This window comes from Piliocolobus tephrosceles, chromosome 21, assembly GCF_002776525.5.
Source record: "Piliocolobus tephrosceles isolate RC106 chromosome 21, ASM277652v3, whole genome shotgun sequence".
In the NCBI taxonomy this organism is placed as follows: Eukaryota; Metazoa; Chordata; class Mammalia; order Primates; family Cercopithecidae; genus Piliocolobus; species Piliocolobus tephrosceles.
The window spans coordinates 12,407,940-12,435,067 of NC_045454.1; the positions used below are offsets into that span (position 1 = coordinate 12,407,940).

At 54.0% G+C, this 27,128-nt stretch overlaps 2 protein-coding genes across 4 annotated transcripts in view; one reads left to right on the forward strand and one right to left on the reverse strand.

The window, feature by feature from the left end:
• Positions 1–3,016, forward strand: part of OPA3 (outer mitochondrial membrane lipid metabolism regulator OPA3) — a 55,903-nt gene extending 52,887 nt beyond the window's left edge. Inside the window, exon 2 of the mRNA XM_026457347.1 lies at positions 1,340–3,016. Coding sequence (XP_026313132.1) covers positions 1,340–1,740 — 401 coding nt within the window. The 3' untranslated portion in view covers positions 1,741–3,016. The remainder of the gene's footprint in view (positions 1–1,339) is intronic.
• Positions 3,017–3,799: 783 nt separating this feature from the next.
• On the reverse strand, positions 3,800–25,348 carry VASP (vasodilator stimulated phosphoprotein). 3 transcript variants are annotated; one of them, XM_023182357.2, is made up of 13 exons: positions 24,178–25,348; positions 13,634–13,805; positions 13,372–13,537; positions 9,661–9,745; positions 8,847–8,896; positions 8,485–8,726; positions 8,265–8,362; positions 7,362–7,413; positions 7,178–7,214; positions 6,915–6,960; positions 6,415–6,505; positions 4,791–4,848; positions 3,800–4,649 (listed from the first exon to the last, which is right to left on the reverse strand). In XM_023182357.2, the coding sequence occupies exons 1-13, from the start codon at positions 24,180–24,182 to the stop codon at positions 4,612–4,614; spliced, it is 1,140 nt and encodes a 379-aa protein (XP_023038125.1). In that variant the 5' UTR covers positions 24,183–25,348; the 3' UTR covers positions 3,800–4,611. The 3 variants fall into 3 exon arrangements, with proteins under 3 accessions (XP_023038125.1, XP_023038126.1, XP_023038124.1); XM_023182358.2 differs by having other exon boundaries at positions 7,178–7,211; positions 8,265–8,365; XM_023182356.2 differs by having other exon boundaries at positions 8,265–8,365.
• Positions 25,349–27,128: the final 1,780 nt, after the last annotated feature.

Genomic DNA, 27,128 nt, shown 5'->3' on the forward strand with positions numbered 1-27,128 from the left:
TAAATAATAAATAAATAAATAAAGACTGGGCGTGGTGGCTCATGTTTGTAATCCTAGCACTTTGGGAGGCTGAGGCAGATGGATCATTTGAGGTCAGGAGTTCGAGACCAGCCTGGCCAAGATTGTGAAAACCCGTCTCTACTGAAAATAGAAAAATTAGCTGGAAATCGTTTGAACCTGGGAGGTGGAGGTTGCAGCGAGCTGAGATGGTGCCACTGCACTACAACCTGGGCAACAGAGCAAGACCCTGTCTCAATAAAAAAAAAAAAATACATACATAAATAAAAATAAACAGTAAAAGAATAAAAATAAAAACCACTTGTAAAAATTGGGAGGGGAGAGGGAAGGAGGTAGAATATATGATGAATTCCATATAGTTCATGGGGTTGGGGGGGAATGCAGTGAAAAATCAAGTTACAATTTTTTTTTTTTTTTGAAATGGAGTCTCGCTCTGTCTCCCAGATTGGAGTACAGTGACATGATCTCGGCTCCCTGCAGCCTCTGCCTCCCGGTTTCAAGCGATTCTCCTGCCTCAGCCTCCAGAGTAGCTAGTGTTAGAGGCCCACGCCATCATGCCCGGCTAATTTTTGTATTTTTAGTAGAGTCAGGGTTTCGTCATGTTGGCCAGGTTGGTCTCGAACTCCTGACCTCAACTGAGCCACCTGTCTCAGCCTCTCAAAGTGCTGGGAATACAGGTGTGAGCCACGGCGCCCAGCGAAGTGTGAATTCTTGATGGGATTAAGAGTTAGCCTCAGGGCTGGGCACTGTGGCTCACAACTGTAGACCCAGCACTTCGGGAGGCTTTGGCAGGAAGATCGCTTGAGTCCAGGAGTTCGAGACCAGCCTGGGCAACGCAAGGAGACCCCGTTTCTACCAAAAAAAAATTAATAATTAGCCAGGTATGATGGCGCGCACACGTTGTCCCAGTTACTCTGGAGGCTGAGGCAGGAGGCGGATCGTTTGAGCCCAGGAATTTGAGGCTGCAGTGAGCCGTGATATCGGCACTGCATTCCAGCCCGGACGATAGAGCGAAACCCTGGCTCAAAAGAAGAAAAATTAAAGAAATAAAACAAAAGAGCATCAGCATCTTCTTTGTTTATAAAGATGCAAAAGCTGACACTCCACGTTCACGTGAGTAAGTCATTAGTTAAGGAAGTTTTCCCTAGAGGATTCTGGGCGTGAGGCCTGCGCTTGTCTTCGTTAAGGCTCCCCCTCCAGCACGCGTCCGATTGTGGGGATCACATCCCCATTGCTACATCGGGGACATCGAGGCACAGAGTAGCTGAGCTTGCAGGAGGCTGCCCTGCAAAAGATCCCTGACTCCGGTCTTTCCCCGCAGTGTACCACTGGCTGGAGATGCGGACAAAAATGCGCATCATGGGCTTCAATGCCGCTGCCGTCAAGCCGCTGAACGAGGGGGCAGCCGCCGAGCTGGGCGCGGAGCTGCTCGGCGAGGGCATCATCTTCATCACCGCCTGCAGCTGCCTGATGCTGGAGTACTGGCGCCACCAGTTGAAGCAGCGCCGCAAGGAAAAGGAGCGACGCATGGCCAGGGAGGCGCTGCGGGGCGAGATGGGCCACTTGGGACTGGCGCTCGAGGAGCTGCAGACGCAGGTGCAGGCCACGCAGATGCAGCTCGCCCTGGAGGAGCTGCGCGCTCAGCTGCAAGAGGTGCGAGCCCACCTCTGCCTCCCAGACCCGCCGCCTGCGCCCCCAGTTGTGCCGGCGTCGGAGAAATAGGAGGTCTGGGGGCCCTGGTCTTGGAGGTGACTACTGCCTGGACTGCGAAGTCTCCGTCTTGGCCTCTTCTCCGCACTGTCCCATCCTGGACCGGCCCAGCTGACACCACCCAGTCCTTCGAGGGCGCCGGAGAGATCCTGGGCTGAAGCCGACCCAATCTCCCTACTAAACTGCCCCAGTGGTACCTTCCACTGGGACTCCCCGCCTCCTGCAGGTGGAACGTTCCAAGAAGGACCCCGCCCTCTCCCACCCCGCCCCTGCCAGCGCATTGGTTGAGCGCTTTGGAAAGACGGCGTCTTTTATCAGACTCCACCTCCATCCGGCTAGGTAGGCCAGCAGGACGTCCACCTCTTTTGGCAAAAGAAAATTGGATTCTGCACCTGAATTTAGCCACCTCTCATTTTGTCACCCGCACCCTCACTCGCCTGAGTGGAGCCTTCCCCTAGGGCGCTCATCCTTTGCACCAAACACCCCCTACCTCCACCTCATTGGTACAGACTATTGTAAAGATGCACAAAGTTCGTACGGACTTCCCGACCTGCCCCCTTCCATCTACCTCAGTCTTAGGGGGAAGGGAGGTGGCGGTGAATCCTGCAGTGTTAGCTCCAATGAGTCATCACCCTGTGGCTCCTGACCTTAATCCATCTTAGTACCTGCCATTGGCATCCTCCCCTCCCTGAGTGGATCGATCCAACAGAATCCCCCTCTTCTTCCGCCTATGGCGCACCCTACTGGCATAGCTATGCTGGGTCTTCCAGGGCGACGCCTCCCAGCCCGGCATTCTGTAGTCTGTTCCAGCAGGACGTGGCCTTTTGGGAGGAAAAACCCATCTTGACCAGGGCTAGTCCATTCTAGCCCACCAGTCCCCAGTCCTGGACCTACTGCTACTGTCCTTTTATCTGGTCATCCCTCGCCGTCTTCTTCAGTTGCCTTTGCTTGGGACCGGCCTGTCCCTTCACTACCTAAGTCATCGTCAGTTCGCCTAACTTCCCTCCAAATCTGCCCCTCAGAGTACTCAGGGATCGCCCTTTCTTCCTGCCTTTGGACTGGCCCAGGTCTCCCTCCGCCCTCCTTCTTGCAAAGGCCTCCTCCAGGGGGACTACCCGTCCCTCAGCCCTGAGGTCCCCCTGTCCAAGCGGGGTATTCCACCAGGCCATATGACCTACCCACCCGACAACTGAAGGGGGTGTGGGTGAGCTCTGTGACTCTGAATGCTACTTTTAACATAGACTGTCAGCGTGTTATAATTAAAGGAGCTCTGGGGTAAAGATCTTAAGAATGTGTCTGAGAACCATGATGTGCGTCTGCAAAATGTCACTGAAATTAGGAAAGAAGGTCGGACACAGTGGCTCACGCCTGCAATTCCAGCACTTTAGGAGGCCAAAGCAGGAGGACTGCTCGAGGCCAGGAGTTAGAGACCAGTCTGGGCAACATAGCAAGACCACATCTCTACAAAAACTAAAAATATTAGCTGGGCGTCGTAGCAAGCGCCTGTAGTCCCAGCTACTTCGGAGGCTGAGGCAGGAGGATCCCTTGAACCCAGGAGTTCAAGGCTGCAGTGAGCTGTGATTCTGCCACTACACTCTGGCCTGGGTGAAAGAGCAAGACCCCAACATGTTTAAAAAAAAAAAAAAAAAAAAAAAGGAAAGAAGCTGGGAGAGTGGCAGAGTGGAGGCAGAGAATCATCTTATGAGCCCTTTCCCAAATCAGAAACTGATGCCTGGGTTAAGTAAATGGACTTGCCCAAGGCCACACCAAGTGAGGCTTCTTCTGCCCCTCCTCCCCCCAGGGTGGTGAAGGGCAGGATGGGATGGGGAGGAAATGGCCTCCTAAGGGGCATGAGGAGGGAGGCTGGAGGGGCCAGAGATCATCCTGGCTGCGGGCCTGAGGATGTGGGAGCAGGTACAATGTGCAGGGTGGGAAGGAAGATGAGGGGAAAGTGGATTCCTGGGCGGAGGCAGGGGTTCTCAGTAGAGGACCAAATCTTCCTGGAGAGGCACCGGGGGCCGAGCACGCCTCCATCCCCATCAGAAAAGCCCTTCAAATCACTCCAGAGATCTTAGCATTTATAAAAACTGGCAGATTTATTCTGCAGGGGCCCATTTTCAAGAAGCTAAAGGTGAAGGTGGGAGGGGAGAAGTTTCCTCCCCTTTTCCTTTCTCCCTCATCTTATTTTCTCCAAGGGGTAAAAATATGACCTGGACCCCAAAACCTACCCAAATAAAAAATCAAAAAACTGAGGTTCCAAAAAGTTACAGCATCTTAATTCCTCATAGAAAAGGGGGAGGAGCCAGAGAGAAGGGGAGTCCCTGGGGTGGGGGGAGGCACCCCCCAGCCCGGTGAGACATCGCCTCCCCTTAAATAGCTGCCCCAAATGGGGCAAGCCCGAGGCTATAGCATTTAAAAACTCCCACACCCCATTTTATCAAAACCAAAGAGAAAAAAAAATTTCCCTTTTCCCCCAAAACCCAAATATATATATATATTTTTTTCTTAAAAAAACAAAACTTTGAAGGCATTAAGCGTTAAAGTGAATCTAGAACAAGGGAATGTGAAATTCCCTCCTTCCTTCCCCCTTCCTGTGGGGTTCATTGGTGCATCCCCAGCAGAGGGACCGGCCCCAAGGGGATGGCAGAGGGGAAGGACCAAAGGGAGAAAAGGGCGGGGGCCTCCCCAGCCAATCAGCAGCCAGTGTGGGTGTGAGCAGGGAAGCCACGCCCCCTTGGAGTTTTCCAAGTGGGATGGGGAGTGGAAACGATGCATTCCTGTGTAGTCTTCAGCCAATTCCAAGTCAAGTAGAGGCAGGGAAAGCAGGGTGACAGGCGGGGTGTGCGGAAAGGAGAAGCGGGTCTTCTGGGTCCGTCCCTGTGGTCAGGGAGAACCCCGCTTCCTCAGCTCCTGGACAAAGGCTGGAAGGAAACAAGGAGCAGAGGTCAGGGGCAGAGTCTCTGCCTCCTCCCTTCCAAAACAGGGCTGTTGCCCAGGGACATGATGCCTCTGAAATAAGTAAATGTTTAAGAACCAAACCAAACCAAACCAAACCACCTCACCTTCAATGATTTCCTCTTTCACTTTCTGCAATTCCTTCTTCACCTCTTCCAGAAGCTCCTGAAATTAATGGGGTACAACTAATCAGGAGTGGGTACTGGGACTTGCAGTAACGAATACCCCTTCTTTTAATTTTTGAGACAGGGACTTGCTCTGTTGCCCAGGCTAGGGTGCAATGGCACGATCACAGCTCACTGCAGCCTCAACTTCCCAGGGTCAGGCAATCCTCCTGCCTTAGCCTCCCAAGTAGCTGGGACCACAGGCACCTACCGCCACAATCAGGTAACTTTTTCCTTTTTTTTGAGAGAGTCTCCCTACCGCCCAGGCTGGAGTGCAGTGGCCCAATCTCATCTCACTGCAACCTCTGGCTCCCGGGTTCAAGCGATTCTCCTGCCTCAGCCTCCCAAATAACTGGATTACAGGTGCCCCCGACCAGGCCCAGCTAATTTTTGTATTTTTAGTAGAGACAGGGTTTCACCATGTTGGCCAGGCTGGTCTCGAACTTTTGACTTCAGGTGATCCTTTCTCATCAGCCTTCCAAACTGCTGGGATTATGGCTGTGAGCCACCACGCCCAGCCTAATTTTTGTATTTTTAGTAGAGATGGGGTTTCACCATGTTGGCCAGGCTGGTCTTCAACCCGACCTCAGGTGATCCACTCACCTTGGCCTCCCAAAGTGCTGGGATTACAGGCATGCACCTGGCCTTCTCAGGCAATTTTTTTTTTTTTTTTTTTTGAGACAGAGTCTCGCTCTGTTGCCCAGGCTGGAGTGCATTGTCGCCATCTTGGCTCACTGCAAGCTCTGCCTCCTGGGTTCACGCCATTCTCCTGCCTCAGCCTCTTGAGTAGCTGGGACTACAGGCACCCGCCACTGCACCCGGCTAATTTTTTTGTATTTTTAATAGAGACGGGGTTTCACTGTGGTCTTGATCTCCTGACCTCGTGGTCTGTCTGCTTCCGCCTCCCAAAGTGCTGGGATTACAGGCGTGAGCCACCGCGCCCGGCTGAGTCGGGTAATTTTTAAAAGTTATTTTTAGAGATGGGGTCTCCCGATGTTGTCCCAGGTTGGTCTCAAACTCTTGGCCTCAAGCAATGCTCCCACCTCAGGCCCTCAATGTGCTGAAATTACAGACATGAGCCACCGTGCCCTGCCAGAGTCCCCTCTTTCTTGTTGATGGAAAAGCCAGAGGGAGTAGGTTTGAGACCCACCCCTACCCAGACACCATGACATCACTGTCAAGGTCGCAGAGTGACTGGAGGATTCTAGGGGAGAATTCTGGATCCTTGGAGCCGGAAAAGTACTGGAGAACATCCAGTACCAAGGTTGGCAAGTGCGTTCCAGCCTCCTGCCAACTCCAATTGGTGACAGACAGCTGGGTCAATGTGTGGAAGGGATTCAAGGCACTCATCGGCAATGAGCGCGGTGACAGATTAATAATGTCTGTCACAGGCGCCAGAAAAGGGGGCGTGGGGTCTGGGTCATCCTTGATCCAATCCAGCCTCTCCATTTATCAGACTGGAAACCTGAGGTTTCTGAGATGTTATCTAGGATCATACGGCAGGCCCGCAGCAGGGGCCAGACCTAGAACTCTCTTGCTGTGGTTCCCAACCTCCCCTCCAAGTTACCTGTTTCACCCTCTGTAGGTCTGAGTCATCGCTGGAGCTGGGCGTGCAGGGGTGGGTCTCAGAAGTGGTCACCGAAGAAGATGACTTCATTCTGGGGGAGTTGGTGTGGTTTGGGAGAGCAATGAAATTAAAAAGAGGACCTGCTTCCCCACCTCCTATTCCAGGGATCACACTGAGTTCCGCCTTATAAATTGGGCAAGTCCAAGTATTTTGAGGTCCCCAGTTGTTTTTTTTTGTTTTGTTTTGAGACTGTCCCATTCTGTCTCCCAGGCTGGAGTGCAGGCACGATGGCGGCTGGCTGCGGCCTCGACTTCCTGGGCTCAAGTGATCCTCCCACCTTAGCCTCCCGAGTAGCTGGGACCACAGGTAAGTGCCACCACGCTTGGCTAATTTTTGTAGAGTTGGGGTCTCGCCATGTTGCCCAGGCTGGTCTTGAACTCCTGGGCTCAAGCGATCTGCCCGTCTTGACCTCCCTAAGGGCCCCAGTACCAATGGCCTACCTTGGCAAGGTTGTGCTGTTCTTCTCCCAGGGTCTCCGTACAGATTCTGGGGATAGGCAACAAATCAGAAAGATCAGGGACAAAAGACTGCCCCCCAATCAATCTTACTCCCCCAACCTCATCAGCCCCTGTTCAGAGCCCCATCTCAGGAGACTACAATCCCCAGCACCATCGCCCTGACTCTCCCGTGAAGGTGCTTAACATGTGAGAACAGGGCATTCTGGGATTTGTAGTTCCTGTGGCTGGACTGGGCACTCACTCACCACTCTGGGCCGGGACTCTGGCCTCTGGCTCCTCCTGCTGGTAGGAAATAAAACTGCCATGAGCCAGCCCCTGCTGCACCTCTGCGCATTTCCTCTTTCAGGTTCAAACCCCACACACCCCCACTATCCCTACCCTCATGGTCCGGCCTAAGAGGTGAAGGGCAAGAAGAGCCCCCTGACTTACATTAGCAGATTCATCCTTGGGGGTTTTCTCCCCAACCTGTGTGGCTTTCCTTCTGCAGGAGAGAAAAGCAAAAACACATGCTCCGTAACCCAACCCATCCCATTCCGAGGTGAGTTCTAGAAATGTAGATGCTAGGGCATAGAATTCTGGAACTCAGAAAACCTAAGGAAACTCTAGTTTTAGAAATTGAAGAGATTGTGGTGGGCGCAGTGGCTCTCTCCTATAATCCCAGCACTTTGGGAGGCTGAAGCAGGCGGATCTCTTGAGGTCAAGAGTTCAAGACCAGCCTGGCCAACATGGTGAAACTCTGAGTCTACTAAAAATACAAAAATTAGCCGGGCGTGGTGGCTCATGCCTGTAATCCCAGGTACTCAGGAGGCTGAGGCAGGAGAATCGCTTGAACCCTGGAGGCAGAGGTTGCAGTGGGCTGAGATCTTACCACTGCACTCCAGCCTGGGTGACAGAACGAGACTCCATCTCAAAAAAAAAAAAAAAGAAAGAAAGAAAGAAAAAGAAAAAAAAAGTCAAGAGATTGCAGTTCTAGAATCAGGGTGGAGAAGGTTCTATGATTCTTATATTAGGGAATAGTAAGATTCCGAGGGTGGAGCGCTGCTGTGTTAGAACACTGAGACTGCAGGAATCTGAGTTCCCAGAATTCCAAGGCAGGATCTCCTACGGTTCTAGAATTCTGGGTTTCAGAACATTCTACAGGCTACCTAGGTGGTTGCAAGCCTCAGCCATTTCAGGAAATGATAAACCCCACCATTATATCCCAAACCTGGTTATCAGAGTGGGGAACATTCACCAAAAGAAACAAACCAAACAGGAATCGGAGCCCTCCCCTGACTGGGCCCTACTGAACTGGAATCTCCAGTTGACTCGGGGGTCCGGGCTCAGGCTCACCTCCGGGCCAGCATGGCGTTCATCTCTTCCATGAGTCCCCCACCTCCGCTTCGACCACTCTCAGCTTTGGGAGCTGTGGGCCCCCCTGAGGCCTCCTCCTGCTGGAGAAATTTAAAAGGGGCAGGAGCTTTAGGGGCAGGCCTATGACACCGCTGGCAGCCCTGGCCTCATCCCCCATAAAAGCCCTGTTGCCCCCCGCCCACCTCTCCCGGCCCCTCACCTTGCTGACTTTCCTGAGTTTGGCTCCAGCAATGGCTGCGGCCAGGCCTGGGGCCCCAGCTCCCCCACCACCAGGACCCTGTGCTGCCGGAAGAGGGGGTGCAGGGGGTGGTCCTCCCCCTGCTCCATGTGCTGCAGCTGGGACCCCCGAGGAGGGCAAACCTGGGGGTGGGGGGGGACCTGGAGGAGGGGGAGGTCCTGGTGGTGGGGGTGGACCCCCAGCTGGGGGAGCAGGTGGGCCTCCTGAAACAAACACAGAAAAGGGGGCAGCTGAAAGAGAAGCTTCATTCTTCACTGTCCAGCTAGCTGGTCTCTTCCTCCAGGGAGGCCCCCTCCCAACTCCCAAAGCCATTTGAGCATCACCTGCGTTGGAGACCCGGCGCTCTAGGTGCTCCGATGGGCCGGACTGCTGCCTGTGGGGGGAGGGGAGGGAGCTGACGTCAATCAGGGCCCTAAGGATGGCCAGCGAAGGGCCCAGCGACCTCCATCCTCTCTCTCAGAGGTCTCCAGGGACGCTGGCTCCTAATCCTCACCCAAGCCTTCCTCCCCTAGGGAACCAAGAATGGGGCTGGGTGAGAGTGGGGGGAATGGAGGGCAGGGCAGCGACAGGGAGAGATCTGAATGCGAGATCTCAGTCACTAAACTGTCAGGAACACCCGAATTACAAAATGCCCAAGATTCTTTTTTTTTTTTTTTTTGAGACAGAGTCTCACTCTGTCACCCAGGGTAGAGTGCAGTGGCTCGATCTTGGCTTACTGCAACCCCCGCCTCCCAGGTTCAAGCAATTCTCCTGCTTCAGACTCCTGAGCTAGGATTACAGGCACGGGCGCCACCATGCCCGGCTAATTTTTGTATCTGCAGTAGAGACGAGATTTCACCATGTTGGCCAGGCTGGTCTCAAACTCCTGACCTCAGGTGATCTGCCCGCCTCAGCCTCCCAGAGTGCTGGGATTACAGGCGTGAGTCACTGCGCCCAGCCACGAGATTCTTTCAACCACCACATTCTGATTTCCAGGAATCTGCAGGGACCAGGAGGTTCTGCAACTCTGTGTCAGAAATTTCTTGAACATTCTGAAAACTGCAAGTTGGCTGGGTTCTGAACTCTAGGAGTCAAGGGTTCCAGAACATATGGAACTCTGGCCATGGCTAAAGTTCCCCACCCAGGGCCCAGCCCCACCTTTTCTGCTGCTCCACCTCCTCCGGGGAAGGACCATTCGGGACCGACCAGGTGGGAGGTGCTGGGGGTGGAGGGGGCCCACCTCCTAGAAGGTGAGAGAGAAAGGGCCAGGAGTCAGTCCCGGAACTCTGCCCAGCCCTTGGTGTTTCCCTGGCTCTCCCAGGCCTCCCAGGAATCCTGCCCAGGGGCACTCACTTCCTCCTTCCTGAGGCCCTGAGGCTCCAGGCCCAGGAGGACCCACCTTGGGAGGTGAGGGAGCACCAGCCTCCCTGGCCTGAGTTGCCCTAAGGCAGGTGCTGTTGTGATGTCCCAGTGACAGGAGAAGCTAAGGCCCAGGGGACAGTCACTTGCCACAAAGTTCTCCAGGTTGGAATGTGCAGGAACAAGACTTGAATTCTGGCTGATTCCAGCAGCCAGGCTCTTAACTACTGTTGGTTTGTTTCGAGACAGAGTCTCACTGTCACCCAGGCTGGAGTGCAGTGGCGCAATCACGGCTCACCACAGCCTCAGTCTCCCCAGGCTCAGGTGATCCTCCAACCTCATCCTCCCGAGTAGCTGGGACTACAGGCACATTTCACCACGCCCGGCTAATCATTTATCTTTTTGTACCCAGATGGGATTTTGCTATGTTACCCAGGCTGGTCTCAAACGCCTGAGCTCAAGCTATCCAACCACCTCGGCCTCTCAAAGTTCTGGGATTACAGACATGAGCCACTGCACCTGGCCAGCTCTTTTTTTTTTTTTTTTTTTTTTGAGATGAAGTCTCCCTCTTGTCCCCCAGGCTGGAGTGCAATGGTGTGATCTCAGCTCACCGCAACCTCCGCCTCCTGGGTTCAAGAGATTCTCCTGCCTCAGCCTCCTGAGTAGCTGGGATTACAGGCACCTGCCACCACGCCTGGCTAATTTTTGTATTTTTAGTAGAGACGAGGGTTCACCATATTGGCTAGGCTGGTCTCGAACTCCTGACCGCAAGTGATCCACTCGCCTCGGCCTCCCAAAGTGTTGGGATTACAGGCGTGAGCCACTGCACCTGGCCCCTGGCCAGCTCTTAACCACTGTCACAGCCACTTGGACCTTACCTAAGAACCTGGAAAGGTAAAGAGCTTCTTCCTCACCTACCTCCAGGCCGCTGGCCCCAGCACCCACCTGAATTGAGTTGGCTATGAATTTTTTTTATTTTTTTTATTTTTTGAGACGGAGTCTCGCTCTGTCTCCCAGGCTGGACTGCAGTGGCCGGATCTCAGCTCACTGCAAGCTCCGTCTCCTGGGTTTACGCCATTCTCCTGCCTCAGCCTCCCGAGTAGCTGGGACTACAGGCACCTGCCACCTCGCCCGGCTAGTTTTTTGTATTTTTTAGTAGAGACGGGGTTTCACCATGTTCGCCAGGACGGTCTCGATCTCCTGACCTCGTGATCCACCCGTCTCGGCCTCCCAAAGTGCTGGGATTACAGGCTTGAGCCACTGCGCCCGGCCTAAATTGGCTATGAATTAACAAGAATTAGCCTCATTTTACAGATGACTACACTGAAGCGCACTGTATTTTTCTGTGTGCCCCAGAGGAGCACACCCCTTCTGCACTAGCACAGAAGTTGCCCCACAAAGCAAACACCGCTGCATTTGGTGACTTTCAGTTCTACAGCAGTGATTTCAGGCCAGATGCATGGCAGTCACCTAAAACCTCACTACTCAGTCACGTCCACGGACCAGCAGCCTCGGTATCACCAGGGCACTTGTGAGAATGCGAGTCTCAGTCTCCCTAGCCCACCTGCACCGGAGCCTGCACTGTAACCAGCCTGCACTGTAACCCCAGGTGATTCATGTGCATGTTAAGGTTTAAGAAATAGCAACCGGGCTGGGCGCGTGGCTTGCGCCTGTAATCTCAGCACTTTGGGAGGCCAAGGCGAGTGGATCACCTGAGGTCAGGAGTTCGAGATCAGGCTGGCCAACATGGCAAAACCCCATCTCTACTAAAACTACAAAAATTAGCCAGGCATGGTGGTGTGCACCTGTGGTTCCATCTACTCGGGAGGCTGAGGCAGAATTGCTTAAACCCAGGAGGCAGAGGTTGCAGTGAACCGAGATCACACCACTGCACTCCAGCCTGAGACAGAGCGAGACTCCATATCAAAAAAAAAAAAAAAAAAAAAGAAAAAAGAAAAAAAAAAAAAAAGCAACTGGGCTGGGTGTAGTGGCTCATGCCTGTAATCCCAGCACTTTAGGAAGCTAAAGTGGGAGGATCACTTGAGCCCAGGAGTTTGAGACCAGCCTGTAGACCATCTCCACAAAAAGTAAAAAAAAAATTTTGAAATGATCCAGGTGGCTGGGCGTGGTGGCTCACACTTATAATCCCAGCACTTTGGGAGGCAGAGGCAGGTGGATCACTTGAGGCCAGGAGTTCCAAACCAGCCTGGCCAATATGGTGAAACCCCTTCTCTACTAAAAATACAAAGGCCGGGCGTGGTGGCTCACACCTGTAATCCCAACACTCTGGGAGGTCTAGGTGGGCAGATCACGAGGTCAAGAGATCGAGACCATCCTGGCTAACGTGGTGAAACCCTGTCTCTACTAAGGATACAAAAAATTACCCGGGTGTGGTGGCTCACGCCTGTAGTCCCAGCTATTCGGAAGGCTAGGGCAGGAGAATCGCTCGAACCCGGGAGGCGGCGGTTGCAGTGAGGCAAGATCACGCCACTGCACTCCAGCCTGGGTGACAGAGCGAGACTCTGTCTCAAAAAAATAAATAAATAAAAATAAAAACAAAATACAAAAAAATAGCTGGGCATGGTGGCGCATGCCTGTAATCCCAGCTACTCAGGAGGCTCTTTTTTTTTCTGGGATCAAGTCTCGCTCTTGTCCCCCAGGAGAATCACTCGAACCCAGGAAGTGGAGGTTGCAGTGAGCTGAGGTTACACCACTGCACTCCAGCCTGGGCAACAGAGCAAGACTCTCTCAAAAAAAAAGCCAGGTATGGTGGTGCGCACCTGTATTCCCAGCTACTTAGGAGGCTGAGACAAGAGGATCACTTGAGCCCAGGAGGTAGAGGCGGCAGAGAGCCATGATTGTGCCAGTGCACGCCAGCCTGGGCAACAGAGCGAGATCCTGTTTCTGGGGCGATACCTACCTATGTCTTGATCTGGGAGGTGGTTCGCTGGGAGTGTGCCTGTGTAAAGTTCATGGAGTACTGATCCCTGAGTAATCGTGCATTTTTTTTGTGTTTGTTTTCTTTTTGAGAAGGAATCTTGCTCTGTCGCCAGGCTGAAGTGCACAGTGGCACGATCTCGGCTCACTGCAACCTCCACCTCCTGGGTTCAAGTGCTTCTGGTGCCTCAGCCTCCCGAGTAGCCGGGATTTCAGGTGCCTGCCACCACGCCCAGCTAATTTTTGTATTTTAGTAGAGACGCAATTTCACCATGTTGGGCAGGCTGGTCTTGAACTCCTGACCTCAGGTAATCCACCTGCCTCGGCCTCCCAAAGTGCTGAGATTACAGGCATGAGCCACCACGCTGGGCCAATCATGCATTTTATACATAGGTGCGCACGGGCACACTGGAATGCACAAAATCCTCATGATAATTTTCCATGATAGCAATGAATTCGCTCCATTTTACTGATGAGTAAGCAAAGTCCCAGAGTGGTAAACCGGCAGCCTGAGGCCACACAGCCGCATCAGTGGTCCCCTTTGCCCACCCACTGCCCACCGCTGTTTCTGACCTTCCAACGCCTCTAGGGCACTGGCCATGCCGGCGGCAAACTGGGCCGCATCCTCCTTGCTGCCAAAGTTGAGGCCCCAGACCTGGCGGGCGTCGCGCCACTGATGGAAGTTGGGGGTGGCCTGATTATACTTGACGCCCCGGACGATAGAACAGTTGATGACCACCTGGTGGGAGGGGAAAGGGGGGGTGAGGGGTGGCAGGCGCAGGGGTGGGGCAGGTAGGGGCTGAGCCTGCAGAGAGGGGCCTGCGGGAAGCTGCACCTGCTGGTCGGGCTGCATCTTCCGGCCTACGACGCGAAAGGAATTGGCCGTGGGGTTGTGGTAGATCTGGACGCGGCTGAAGGCCTGGGGACCTGTGCCAGCAGGGAGCCATCGCTTGTTGCCGTCATCATAAAGCATCACAGTGGCCCGGCTGGAACAGATGACAGTTTCGCTGCAGGCAGAAGGAAAAGGGAGAGGGGCCGGTCACCTTCTCATCTGGGTCTCCCTGGGAGATTCCAAGGGACAAAGACAGAGTGTGGAAGGAAGAGAGTGAGACACAGAGGGAGGCAGGAGCCGGGTGGACAGAAAGAGAGCGGGGAGGGAGATCACGAGAGAAAATCAGACCAGGAGAGACAGGCAAACACACAAACGAGACGTAAGACAGACAGACACGGGGAGGGAGAAACTGGAAGTGGAAGAGACAGATGCAGAGAGAGGTGGGAAAGGGAGAGTTGGGTTGACAAAGGGGAAAGAGACAGACTGAAAGGCAGACAGACAGATGAACAGATAGGGGAGGGGTGGGGAAAAAGGATGGGCAGACAGGGGACCTGGAGGAAAAGGCAGAAAGACACAGAAAGAGATCAAGATGGTCTTGGCATGGTGTCTCACACCTGTAATCCCAGCACTTTGGAGGCTGAGGCAGGAGGATCACTTAAGCCCAAGCATTTCAGACCATCCTGGGCAACACAGTGAGACCCCCATCTCTAATAATAACTATTTTTAGTTTTAGTTTTGTTTTTGAGACAGAGTCTTGCTCTGTCACCCAGGCTGGAATGTGGCCTCGATCTCCTGAGCTCAATTGATCCTCCCACCTCAGCCTCCCAAGTAGCTGGGACTACAAGCATGCACCACCACACCCAACTAATTTTTTTTTTTTTAGACAGCGTCTCACTCTGTCACCCAGGCTGCAATGCAGTGGCATGATCTCGACTCAACAAAACCTCTGCCTCCCAGGTTCAAGCCATTCTCCTGCCTCAGCCACGTGAGTAGCTGGGATCACAGGCATGCACCACCAAGCCCAGCTAATTTTTTGTATTTTTAGTAGAGACAGGGTTTCAACGTGTTGGCCAGGCTGGTCTCGAACTCCTGGGCTCAAGTGGTCCATTTGCCTCAGGCCCCCCAAAGTGCTGGGATTACAGGGGTGATCCACCATAGCCAGACTACAAAAAAAATTTAATGAAAAATAAAAAACACGACACAACAAAACTAACAAGAAGGAAAAGATAAAGATGGAGGCCGGGCACGGTGGCTCATGCTTGTAATTCCAGCACTTTGGGAGGCCGAGGCGGGTGGATCACGAGGTCAGGAGACCATCCTGGCTAACAAGGTGAAACCCCATCTCTATAAAAATACAAAAAATTAGCTGGGCGTGGTGGCGGTCGCCTATAGTCTCAACTACTCGGGAGGCTGAGGCAGGAGAATGGCGTGAACCTGGGAGGTGGAGCTTGCAGTGAACCAAGATCACGCCACTGCACTCCAGCCTGGGCGACAAGCAAGACTGTCTTAAAAAAAAAAAAAAAAAAGATAAAGATGGAGAGACAGGCTGAGAGGTGTAAGAGGCTGAGGCCAACGCCGGCGGGGAGGGATGCAGATTAGCAGAGCGAGGGCAGGAGGGAAGACAGAGGGGCCAGAAGGAGGCCAAGAGCCCAGAGTTGCACTAGGGACCAGCCCCTGCCTGGCCTCAGTTTCCCCATCTCCACCAGGAGGCTTGGACACGCCCCCATGCCACCACTGCCTGCTCAGGAAGAAGCTGAGACTTGGAAGGGGAAGTGTGAAGCCTGCGGCAGGTTGGGATCCATCCCAGACCTCTGAGCTCTTCCTCCAAAGGGACTTCCCGCTGCCCACCCATCGCCTGGCTCCCCAGGGCACTAGCGGCCATTCCCCAGATACTCCCTGCTCTGTGTCTGGCCCTTGTTGGGTGGGGCTGGGGATGAAGACACAGCAGTGACCCAGACAGCCCCGGCACCACCCTCCTGGGGCTCACAGTCCAGTGTGGGAGACACAGCTGTCCCCAGACGGTACCAACCCAGGGATAAGACCAAGGAGCCCAGGGTCTGGTGGTGCCCTAAAGGAACGCCTGCCCCAGCCTGGAGAGTCGGGCAGGACTTCCTGCAAAAGGCAACGTCTGACTCAGTCTGGGGGAGAGGTGTCAGTAAACTGGTGCAGAGTTCAGGAGCTGATATCCCCAGACCTGGGTTCAAATCCCCACTGAGCCACCTACTTCATGTGACTCAGGCACGTGACCTTCCCACTCAAGAACGCTTCTCGCCTGTGAACTGGGAAAATGACAGTCCCCAGCTCCAGGGCAGTGGGGTAGGGGCACATGAACCTGGGCACCTAAAGTGCCTGGTATAGCCGGGTGTGGTGGCTCACGCCTGTAATCGCAGCACTTTGGGAAGCCGAGGCGAAGGGATCACTTGAGATCAGGTGTTCGAGACCAGCCTGGGCAACACGGTGAAATCGTGTCTCTACAAAAACGTACAAAGATTAGCTGGGTATGGTGTATTCTGAGCTACTCAGGAGGCTGACGCAGAAGAATCGCTTGAACCCAAGAGGTGGAGGTTGCAGTGAGCTGGGATCACGCCATTGCACTCCAGCCTGGGCGACAGAGCGAAACTCCGTCTCACAAAAAAAAAAAAAAAAAATGCTAAGTGCTTGGTAAAGCGCTAAGCACACACTGAGAGCTCAGTAACTGTCCACCTCCGTCTCATGGGCACCACTGGGGCCCAGGACAGCTACAACCCTCAGGACCCTCCCACCAGCCCCTCTGGAGGTTCTATCCCCTCTCCCCCAGTGAGGAAACGCAGGCCTACACAGGAACTCAAACAGGAAGTGACTTGCCCAAGGTCACACAGGGGAAGGAGAAGCACTGGTCTCCCCCCACCCCACCCCCAGTGGGCTTTTTCCTGAAATGGGGAAGTTGGTGGTCAGAGGTTTCCGGGGAGAGAAATTAGACACCCCCGCAAAGCCTCTGTCTCTAGGAGGGCTGGGGGCTGGGTGTGACACTGACGCTGGGAAGTCAGGGCAGAGAACGTCCCCAGACAGACTCAGCTGTGGGTAGGAACCTGGGGTAGGGACCCTCGGATTTACATAATTGTACCATCTCCCTCTTACCAGACATTTCGGGAGGATCAGGGGCCCTAAACCCTTCCCCAAAGTCACTCATTTAATTCTCACTGCAGCTTATCCAGAGAGCCACTCTTTCATCCTAATTTTGCAGGTGAGGACCAGAGGCCCAGACAGGTTGAGTGACTTGCCCACAGTCACACAGCTAGTGAGGAACAGAGTGAAGATGTGAATTCAGGCTCCCAAGCCTTAACCCCGGGGAACTGCGTGAGCCCCACCCAAACACCAGGTGCCCTTTCCAGACAAGCACAGCCTCGGGGGCTGTTTCTGGCTCCTGCTGCCCCTGGCAGGGCAGGGTTAAGGCCTCGGCCTCACCCACACCTGCCACCCACACCCACGGCACACTCTGGCCAGGAGCCCGGGGCTGCCGCTGCCCCGCCCTGGCTGCACTTTGCTCTCCCAGGCGGCCCTGCCCTGCTGAGGCTCTGGACTGGCCGGAGAACGAGGCACCTGCTGGGTGACGAAGGGGTGGTCTTGCCCCTCTCCAGGGCACACTGTCCCCACTGTAACAGAAAGATCCTGTTAAAACACAAGGTGGGGCCAGGAACAGCGGCTCACACCAGTAATCTCAGCACTTTGAGAGGCCGAGGAGGGAGGATTGCTTGAGCCCAGAAGTTCAAGACCAGCCTGGGCAACATAGCGAGACCCCATCTCTAAAAAACAAAACAAACTAACAAAAACCCACAACGTGGAATGTCCCTTCCTCTTCTTGAAAGCTCCAGGCTCCTACAGAATCAACACCAAGTTCTCTCCAGGGCCTCCGTGATCTGTGTGTCCTCAGATCTCATTTCTTCCCGCTCCACTGTCCCTTGGGGACTCTGTTCCAGACCCTATGCCTCCTACCCCCATGCTGCTCTTCCCGCAGGCCAGACACATTCCTGCCTCAGGCCTGTGTGCTGCTTCTTCCTCAGGCCTAGCCTCTCCCCACTTTCAGGTCTCTCCTTACATGTCACCCCTTCTGAGAAGCCATCCCTCACTCCCTTAGCTGGAAACACTTCTCTCCTTTTCATCCCCTGCTGCATAGCAGTGACCCCTGCCCAACACAATATTTGTCTGTCTCTGCTACCAAAAAGGCAGACATTTGTGTCCCAATTGTTCACTGCTGTGTCCCCAGAACCTAGAATGGCACCCAACACATAGTAGTGACTCAATAGTTACTAAACATCTGTAAAAAAGGGCAAACTTTGGCCAAGGGAGGTGGCTTATGCCTGTAATCCCAGCACTTTGGGAGGCCAAAGCAGGTGGCTCTCTTGAGGTCAAGAGTTCGAGACCAGCCTGGCCAACATGGTGAAACCCTATGCCTACTAAAAATACAAAACTTAGCCAGGCATGGTAGCTCATGCCTGTAATCCCAGCTATCCGGGAGGCTGAGGCAGGGGAATCGCTCGAACCCAGGAGGCGGTTGCAGTGAGCCGAGATCGGACCACTGTACTCCAGCCTGGGAGTCTGGGAGACAGATCGAGACTCAGTCTCAAAAAAAAAAAAAAAAAAAGGAGAGGCGAGAGACTGGCTTGGGCAAGATGGTGACCTCTGTCTGTACAAAAAATTATAAAATTAGCTGGATGTGGTGGCGCTTGCCTGTAGTCCCAGCTATTCAGGAGGCTGAGGCAGGAGGATCGCTTGAGTCCAAGAGGATACAGCTGCAGTGAGCCATGTTCAGGCCACTCGCACTCCAGCTTAGGCGACAGAGCGAGACTCTCTCTCAAAAAAAGGCAAACTTCTACCAAGGGCACCGAACATTTCTCAGTCAGCCTGGGTCCCAGACACTCTTCTTGGTGCTGGACACCAATTTCCCTGCTGCACGGCTCTACAGCCTCATGGGATAGGCTCTGACGCTCACCCTTTTGACAAGAGGGAATTGCAGGCACAGAGGAGTGAAGGCACTTGCCCCAGATCACACAGCAAGTAAGCAGAGGGGCTCATAGTTGAAACCAAGTTCCCACAAGTTCTTATCTTCATTTAAAGATGAAAAAGCAGAGCTAAATTGAAATTTTTAAAGGCCAAAGTACAAGGTAGTGTTGATCAGAGGCTTTAAAAAAAAAAAAAGAACCAAAAAAAAGGGTCAGGCGCAGTGGCTCATGCCTATAATCCCAGCACTTTGGGAGGCTGAGGCGGGCGGATCACAAGGTCAGGAGTTTGAGACCAGTCTGGGCAACATAGTGAAACACTGTCTCTACCAAAAATACAAAAAATTAGCCAGGCGCGGTGGCAGAGGCCTGTAATCCCAGCTACTTGGGAGGCTCAGGCAGGAGGATCACGTGATCCCAGGAGGCAAAAGTTGCAGTGAGCCAAGATTGCACCACTGCACCCTAGCCTGGGGGACACAGCCAGACTCTGTCTCAAAAAACAAACAAACAAACAAACAAAAAGCAGGCTGGGCGCGGTGGCTCACCCCTGTAATCCCAGCACAGGCCAAGGCGGGTGGATCATGAGGTCAGGAGATCGAGATCATCCTGGCTAACGTGGTGAAACCCCGTCTCTACTAAAAAAATACAAAAAAAATTAGCCAGGCGTGGTTGTAGGCGCCTGTAGTAGTCCCAGCAACTTCGGAGGCTGAGCCAGGAGAATGGCGTGAACCTGGGAGGTGGAAGTTGCAGTGAGCTGAGATCGCGCCACTGCACTCCAGCCTGGGCGACAGACAGAGCAAGACTCCATCTCAAAAAAAAAAAAAAAAACAAAACAGTGAGGAACATATAAATACATCTGTATCCAGAGGGGTGATATATGCAGACTGTTTCCCAAGACACTAACTGTGGCTGCCTCCATTGAGGGGAACTCAGGGACTGGGGAGGGAGGAAACAAATATTTTGCATGATTTATCTTTTGAGACAGAGTCTCACTCTGCGCCCAGGCTGGCAGCGGTGTAATCTCGGTTTACTGTAGCCTCCACCTCCCAGGTTCAAGCAATTCTCCTGCCTCAGCCTCCTGAGTATCTGGGATTATAAGCGTGTGCCACCACGCCAGGCTAATGTTTGTATTTTTAGTAGGGACGGGGTTTGGGCGTTTGCCACATTGGCCAGGCTGATCTCAAACTCCTGACCTCAGGTGATCTTCCTGCCTTGACCTCCCAAAGTGCTGGGATTACAGGCATGAGCCACCAGGCCCAGCCACCATTTCAATAATTTCAATAAGTATTTCAAACTGCTTATTATTTCTTTTCTTATCATGGGTTGAAATTCCCTATAAAAACCTAATTCACTACTTAAGTTCAATAAGTAAAACTGTAAACTACACAAAAGCTGGAACAGAAAATCCCATAGCCATAAAACGGGAGTGCCAGGGCTGTGAGATGGAAATGAGGTCTGCCTGTTTCCAGTGTTCTCCTGAAGTCTAGAACCCTCCATTGGACATGAGAGCGCCTTAATGTTCCAGTCAGCCCAGGACTCACTCCTCCCTGCAAGTCCCCACATTTTGGAAAAGTCTAGCACATGGGGGAGGAAAAGACCGTTCAAGTTGCCTCCTTGTTGTGTGGCTTTGCCTCTTGGAAACTCAGTTTCCAGCCCTGGAAACAGTAACTCCCTGGGTTCATTGTAAGGATTAAAAGATATATTGGACAAAAAGCCCTAAACCCAGGGCCTGTAACTTGGTACACGCTCCACATGAAAGAGTTTCCCATCACCGGAGGTCATCAAGCACGGTGAATCCGGTTTTCACAAAACTTCCAGACCACAGTCTTACCCTTCCCTTCACTGCCCCCCGAACCCAAGACTTACCCCATGCCCTCCTTATACCATAAAACCTGTGATACATATACACCACCCTTCCAAACGACAGATCTTCTTAGCAACCCTAAGTAAGGAACCAGGTCTCAACTCTCTGGGGCCTGTACGGACTACTCTAGTCCCTTCCTCCTGGTGGGCCTCAGTTTCCCATAAGTGAACAGCAAGATAAATGTTGCAGCTTCCATTTCATTTGGCTTATCTGAATGATCTTAAGTGTTTTCACAGTGAAAGCAAGTTCCGTTTTTTTTTTCTTTTTCTTCATTGAGAACACAGAAAGCATGTTATCTGTATTTTTTTTTTTTTTTTTTTTTTTTAGAACAGGGTTTTTTTTTTTTACCAGGCTGGAGTGCAGTGGCAAGAATACGACTCATTGCGGCCTCAACCTCCAAGCGATCCTCTCACCTCAGCCTCCAGAGTAGCTGGAACTACAGGCGCATGCCACCACACCCAGCTAATTTTTGTGTATTTTATAGAGACGGGGTCACACCATATTGCCCAGGCTGTTCTCAAACTCCTGGACTCAAGCGATCCTCCTGCCTTGGCCTCCCAAAGTGTTAGGATTATAGGCATGAGCCGCAGCACCTGGTCCTGCTTGACAATTTTTTTTTTTTTTTTTTGAGACGGAGTCTCGCTCTGTCGCCCAGACTGGAGTGCAGTGGCACGATCTTGGCTCACTGCAAGCTCCGCTTCCCGGGTTCACGCCATTCTCCTATCTCAGCCTCCGCCCGGCTAATTTTTTGTATTTTTAGTAGAGTCGGGATTTCACCATGTTAGCCAGGATGGTCTCCATCTTCAGACCTGGTGATCCGCCCGCCTCGGCCTCCCAAAGTGCTGAGATTACAGGCGTGAGCCACTGCGCCCGGCCCCTGTTTGACTTTAATAGGCACCTTGCTTAACTTTCCTGTGCCTCAGTTTCCCCATCTATAAACTGAGTACCGGGGTGGGGAGGCCACAAGGCTGTAATAGTATCATTGTTAGAATTGCTGTGAGGGGTCAGATGTGGTGGCTGATGTATGTAATCATAGCACTTTAGGAGGGCGAGGCGGGTGGATCACCTGAAGTCAAGAGTTTGAGACCAGCCTGGCCATTATGGTGAAACCCCATCTCTACTAAAAATACAAAACTTAGCCGGGCGTGGTGGCGGGCGCCTGTAGTCCCAGCTACTCGGAAGGTTGAGGCAGGAGAATTGCTTCAACCCAGGAGGTGGAGGTTGCAGTGAGCCGAGATCGCAACATTTCACTCCAGCCTGGGCAACAAGAGCAAAAAAAAACCCAGAATTGCTGTCAGGCACAAAAATGCTCCACATGAAATAGATGCTTGATAGAATGGTCTCTTATTTTTTAAAAAATAAAAATAGCTATTATTGGAAGAAGAAAGAAATAGACCCCAATTCTCCCCAAGTCCCTTCTGCCCTGAGATTCTAGACCTCTGCCTCGCTTCTCTGTCTTCCCAGCACCCCAGCTCCAGTCCGGGACACAGCCGACATTCAACAAATATTTGTCAAATTGGGAGAAAAAGAACTTTATCTTGTAATTTTCCATCTTAACCTCCTCTCTTCCAACTGCCCCCAGCCAAACCAGCCAGAAATCAGAGGATCCTAGGTTCCTCCACCCCTCCAACATTGCCTAGGAATTTCTGAGGGATCTTGGCCATGTCTTTTTCTCTTTGAGCCTCAGTTTCCCCAGCTGGGTAATAGGGGCATGGGTTTTGAATCCTGGCTGTCCTTGGAGAAGAGGCACAGCCCAGCAAGTCGGGTGTGACCACCTGCAGGGGAGACCCCTGGAAAGGTGGGAGTGGCCTTCTGGTGGGACAGGCATCTGGTCAGACAGGCATCTGGTCACTTCTGCACTGCACCCCACCCCAGCACCCGCACAAGGCGGGATGCTTGATCACCGCCCCAGCAAGAGGTGGGCCCTGTGGAGGGCCAGGGCTTCCAGGGCTGGTGGTGGTGGTGGGGAGGGCAGGGGGCCGGCCCAGACACCACTCCTGCCCTTTTACGGTTGCAGTGAGTGAGGCAGCACTAACTCGGACATCCGCCATCCGCCTTCCACCGAGCCTGGGACCGGAAACGCGAGGGGGGGTGGAGGGGCGGGGCTGGGGGACAAGGGGAGAGAAGAGTCCCGGAGGAAGAGGGCGAAGGAAGAGAGCGACGCTCCCTAAACTGACCCCTCTCCAGGGCGGACTTGGAAGGGATGTTGCTATAATGGGGAGCGGATAGGCAGGAAGTCTTGAGGGTATCTGTGGGTGTCCTCCTTGCTCCAAATTTTCCAGCCATGCCTTTCACATCAGAAGGAACAAATGCGGGAGGGGGATTCTCTAGTGGTCATCAAAAGGAATGCCACGCCACTCTGATGTCAAAGGGCAGGGGTTCAGGAAATGCGGGGGATGTGGGCACCACGGGGTTAATCCCCAGCCGTCCCCAGGGGCCTCCCTGCTAAGGCTGGGGGCTTTGGGGCAGGAAGTCCCAGAGAGAGTGGAGGAAGGGAGATAGTATTGTCAGGCTCTGGCCCCATGGGAGAGATTATGGGGGGCCAGGGGAGGGGAGAATGGGACGATGGTTGAGTCCCCCTGCCCACACTGGCCCCGCCCTCAGGTGAGTCCAGGAGTTCGGGGGAGACCCCGGCCAGTCCAAATCCCTGGGTCCCTTGGGCCGCCGCCCCCAGGATTAAATTCCTGGGAAGATAGCTGGAATTATCTGGGAAGCCTGGGTCCCTAGGGAAGAGGGCTATGACCTTGAAGCTTTCCAGCTCCCCCTCCTCCAACCCCAAGGCTCCGGATGGATGGGGGGGGCGGTGAGCAAAGGGGGAGGCGCCGTGGTGGGGAAGGCAGCCGGCCCACAGCGCTCGGTGCCCGCCCCCCACACCAGCTGTCTCGACAGGTGAGTCAGGAAGACAAAGGCCCCCTTCCCCCAGCTGCTGCGTCCCCTCCCTCCCCAGGGCCGCGCAGGTGGGGGAGCCGGGCCGCCCTTATGGCCCGGGGCAGGGAGCCGCCCTCTGCTCCTAGCGCCCGCTCTGTCCTAGGCACTGCCTGTTAAGCAGATTGCGTGCGGAGCGACGGGGGAGGGGAGTCCCATCAGACTCCGGAGGCTGCGTCCGGGTCCCTGGATCGGTTCACACCAGCCTCTTCCACAGTAAGACCTAAGTGCCCCCCAAAATTTAGGGGATTAAGAAGTACCCCCGAAGTTCAGGAGCGCGGTCTCACTTGGGGAGACTTTTTCCAGCACCACGTAAACGGGGTCCCTGCACACCAAGGGTCTGAGTCTCAGTCTCTCTTCCAAGTCCCAGGGTCTCCCAAACCAGTCCCCCACAATCCTTCCCCGACCTCGAGCTGAAGTTTGGGGGGAGGGGGAGGAAAGTCTGAGCCCTGCCTCAATCCTGGCATCCCTGCGGGGAGTCGCTGCCAACTTTTGAGGTCCTCTGAAAAAAAGTCTTAACAATTCGGGAGTCCTCCGAGCGTCCCCAAATCTTGAGGGCTCCCAGGGGAACCTCACCGCCACCACCCCCCGAGCTTGGGAAGTCAGTCGTGGAGAAGTGATCGACGGTTTTGGAGCTTGTCCTAGGGGATTCAGCCCAAATCCGAGGCTCCCAAGGCTCTGTCCCCAAATTCCAGCCCGGAGCGAGCTGGGGGGGAGGGGGACAAAGGCGGGGCGCGGAGCCCGCCGGGGTGGGGACGGGTCGGGGGGCAGGTCCGGCTCACCTCATGGCTGATCGGCGGGCGGGCGGCGCGCCCACGGACTGGCTGCTCCCGGGGCGCCCCTGGCTGGAGGTTCAGGGGTTCGGGGCTGGCTCCGGGCTCGACTCAGGCTCCCCCAGGGTCCCGCCCCATAGAGTCCAGCTTCCTGGGTAGAACGTGGACCCGGCCGGGGCGGGTCTCCGGGCGCCGCTTCCCTCAGGCGGTCTGATGAGAGGTCCCTGCGGCAGAAAGGGGATGCGGCGTCCGCTCCCCGACGCGCCCCCCTTGCCGGTGGCGGCTACACTGTTACTCTTACTACTGTACTTCTCTTCGTTACATTTCGTTCCAAAATTCCACTCCCCGCACCCACAATGCCCCGCGCCTTAAAGGGGCCGCGCGCGCCTCCAGGCAAGGGGGTGGAGGGCGCTTAAAAGGGCAACTAGGCACCCTCTGCTTCCGCGATCTTGCTCCTCTCCCCAACGTTGTCGTCCAGGGGTGCACCTGGGAGTCACCACCGCATGGAGGGGCAAGCTTGGTGAAGGGGAAGGCGACCTCCCTTGCTCCCTAGTTCGCTTCCACTGTGGGAATTCTCAGGAGCTTCTCGGAAGGAGCTCGATTTCTTGCCCCATCGACTTCTCCATCGTACTCCGCTCAATTTTGGGGGTCGAAGAGGACCCTCCAGTTAAGCAAGTGGTCTCAGATTTTCTCCCTGAAATCCCATCTTCGGAACCCCGCCCCTCCCCAGCGTCTCTCTTCTGTCAATTTCGGAGGGGTTACTAAGGGGACGAGCCCCCCACCCGCGCGGAAGGGGAGATGGAGGGAATAGGGCCCCACCCCTCTCACCCCACCCCGCCCGCCCCGGGAAGGTGAGGAGGAAGTGGGCCAAGGGGGCGCGGTCGGCCGCTGACTCACAGCCGCAGGGTCGGGGGTGGGGTGGGGGTGGAGGTGGGGACTGGCGAGGAATGCCGGAGTTGGGGGCCTGGCATTCGCCCGGGGGGAGGGCAGGAGGCGCCGGCTTGTTGGGTATGTAAAGCCTCCGACCCACGTACGCCCGGCTCTGACTCAGTTTCGCCTGCAGAGGACAGCAGGATCATCCCAGCCCTCAGGAGGGCCCAGAGGTAAGGAGACCCTCCCCGGAGCCCCCGCCCCCACACGCTGGCTCTAGGCTGAGCCCAGACACCCTGCGAGGCTTCCGCAGCGTGTCTTGCCGGCCACGCCCCGAGTGACGTCACTGATGTGGTCGCGCCCCTTGGGTAGAGCGCCACCTGGCCCGGGTGAGGCGCCCGAGCCCTGGGAAATAAGTTTCACGTTTACACATGGGTAAACTGAGGCCTGGAGACAGGGAATGAATCTGGCCTATGACCCTCTTGCCTGAGCTCCCAGAACCCGGAAAGCCACCAAGATCTGAGTGTAAAACCAACAATTCTCAGGGCCAGCTGACTAGGTGAGAGAATCCACTTTTCCAGCGTATTTCCAAGCCAAGTCCCATGTCCGAATGTTGTCCTGACCTCCTTTACCTGGAGAGTACTTCCTCCTTCCAGGCCAAGCTCTGACATTAATTCCCCTCCCCTTCTCCACCCCACTCTCAGAGATCTTGAACCCTGATCCCCAGAGGTTATCACTGTTTCTCAGTGTGTCTCCTGAGGCTGAGTTGTCTGGGAGAAGGGGTAGACTTAATTTCTTTTTACTTTTTTTTTTTTTTTTGAGATATAGTCTCCCTCTGTTGCCCAGGCTGGAGTGCACTGTCACGATCTCGGCTCACTGTAACCTCCCCCTCCTGGGTTCAAGCAATTCTCCTGCCTCAGCCTCCTAAGTAGCCGGGATTACAGGCACAGGCCACCAAGCCCAGCTAATTTTTATATTTTTAGTAGAGATGTGATTTCACCATGTTGGCCAGGCTGGTCTCGAACTTATGACCTCAGGTGATCCACCTTCCTCAGTCTCCCAAAGTGTTAGGATTACAAGTGTGAGCCACTGCACCCAGTTAACTTAATCAATTTTCAGACCTCACTCACCCCAGCCAGGCCCGGCTCAGCAACTCAACAAACTTATCTAGCTGAATGAGAACTCCAGTTCTGTGTGACCTTGGGTAACTGCTTTCTCCTCTCTGGGTCTCAGCTTTCCCATCTGTGAAATAGGAGGGGTGGTATTTCTGGGTGCCACTTACACTACAGCAACAGTCAGCAAACGTGGTTTTTTGTGTGTTTGTTTGTTTGTTTGTTTGAGACAGGGTCTCTGTCGCCCATGCTGGAGCGCAGTAGCATAACCAGGGCTCACTGCAGCCTCCACCTCCAGGGCTCATTCGATCCTCCAACCTCTGCCCACTGAGTAGCTGGGACTATAGGTGCACACCACCATGCCGGGCTAATTTTTTGTAGAGACAGGGTTTCACTATGTTGCCCAGGCTGGTCTCAAACTCCTGGGCTAAAGTGATCCGCCTGGCTCAGCCTCCCAAAGTGCTGGGATTGGAGGTATGAGTCACCATGCCCAGCCAGCAGACTTTTTCTGTAAAAGTTCAAATACAAAATCTTTTAGACATGCTAGACATAGGGTCTGGTTTACACACTCTTCGGTTTTCCTTTTTACTTACAATCCTTAAAAAAATGTAAAAAACTCTTCTTAGCTTAAGTGCTGTACAAAACAGGTAGCAAGACCCCTGCGTAAGAGAACGCTTGCATATGTACATAACAATCTTTATGGCAGCAGTGATGTAACAGCAAGAAATTGGAAATAGCTTAAATGTCCATCAAGAGGACAGGGGAGGCTGGGCGCGGTGGCTCACACCTGTAATCCCAGCACTTTGGGAGGCTGAGGCGGATGGATCACTTGAGTTCAAGACCAGCCTAGCCAACATGGTGAAACTCCATTTCTACTAAAAACAGAAAATTAACCAGGCATGGTGGTACATGCCTGTAATCACACCTACTTGGGTGGCTGAGGGGCTGAGGTGGGAGGATCACTAGTACCGGGGAGGC

Bases quoted from the DNA above. Each gene is read 5' to 3' on its own strand.
- VASP (XM_023182356.2), bottom strand. The intron at 6,506-6,914 runs GTAGGCCATTGG...CAACTCCCCCAG, and splicing joins AACAGCACAACCTTGCCAAG to AATGAAGTCATCTTCTTCGG. The intron at 4,849-6,414 runs GTAACTTGGAGG...CATTAATTTCAG, and splicing joins ACCTACAGAGGGTGAAACAG to GAGCTTCTGGAAGAGGTGAA.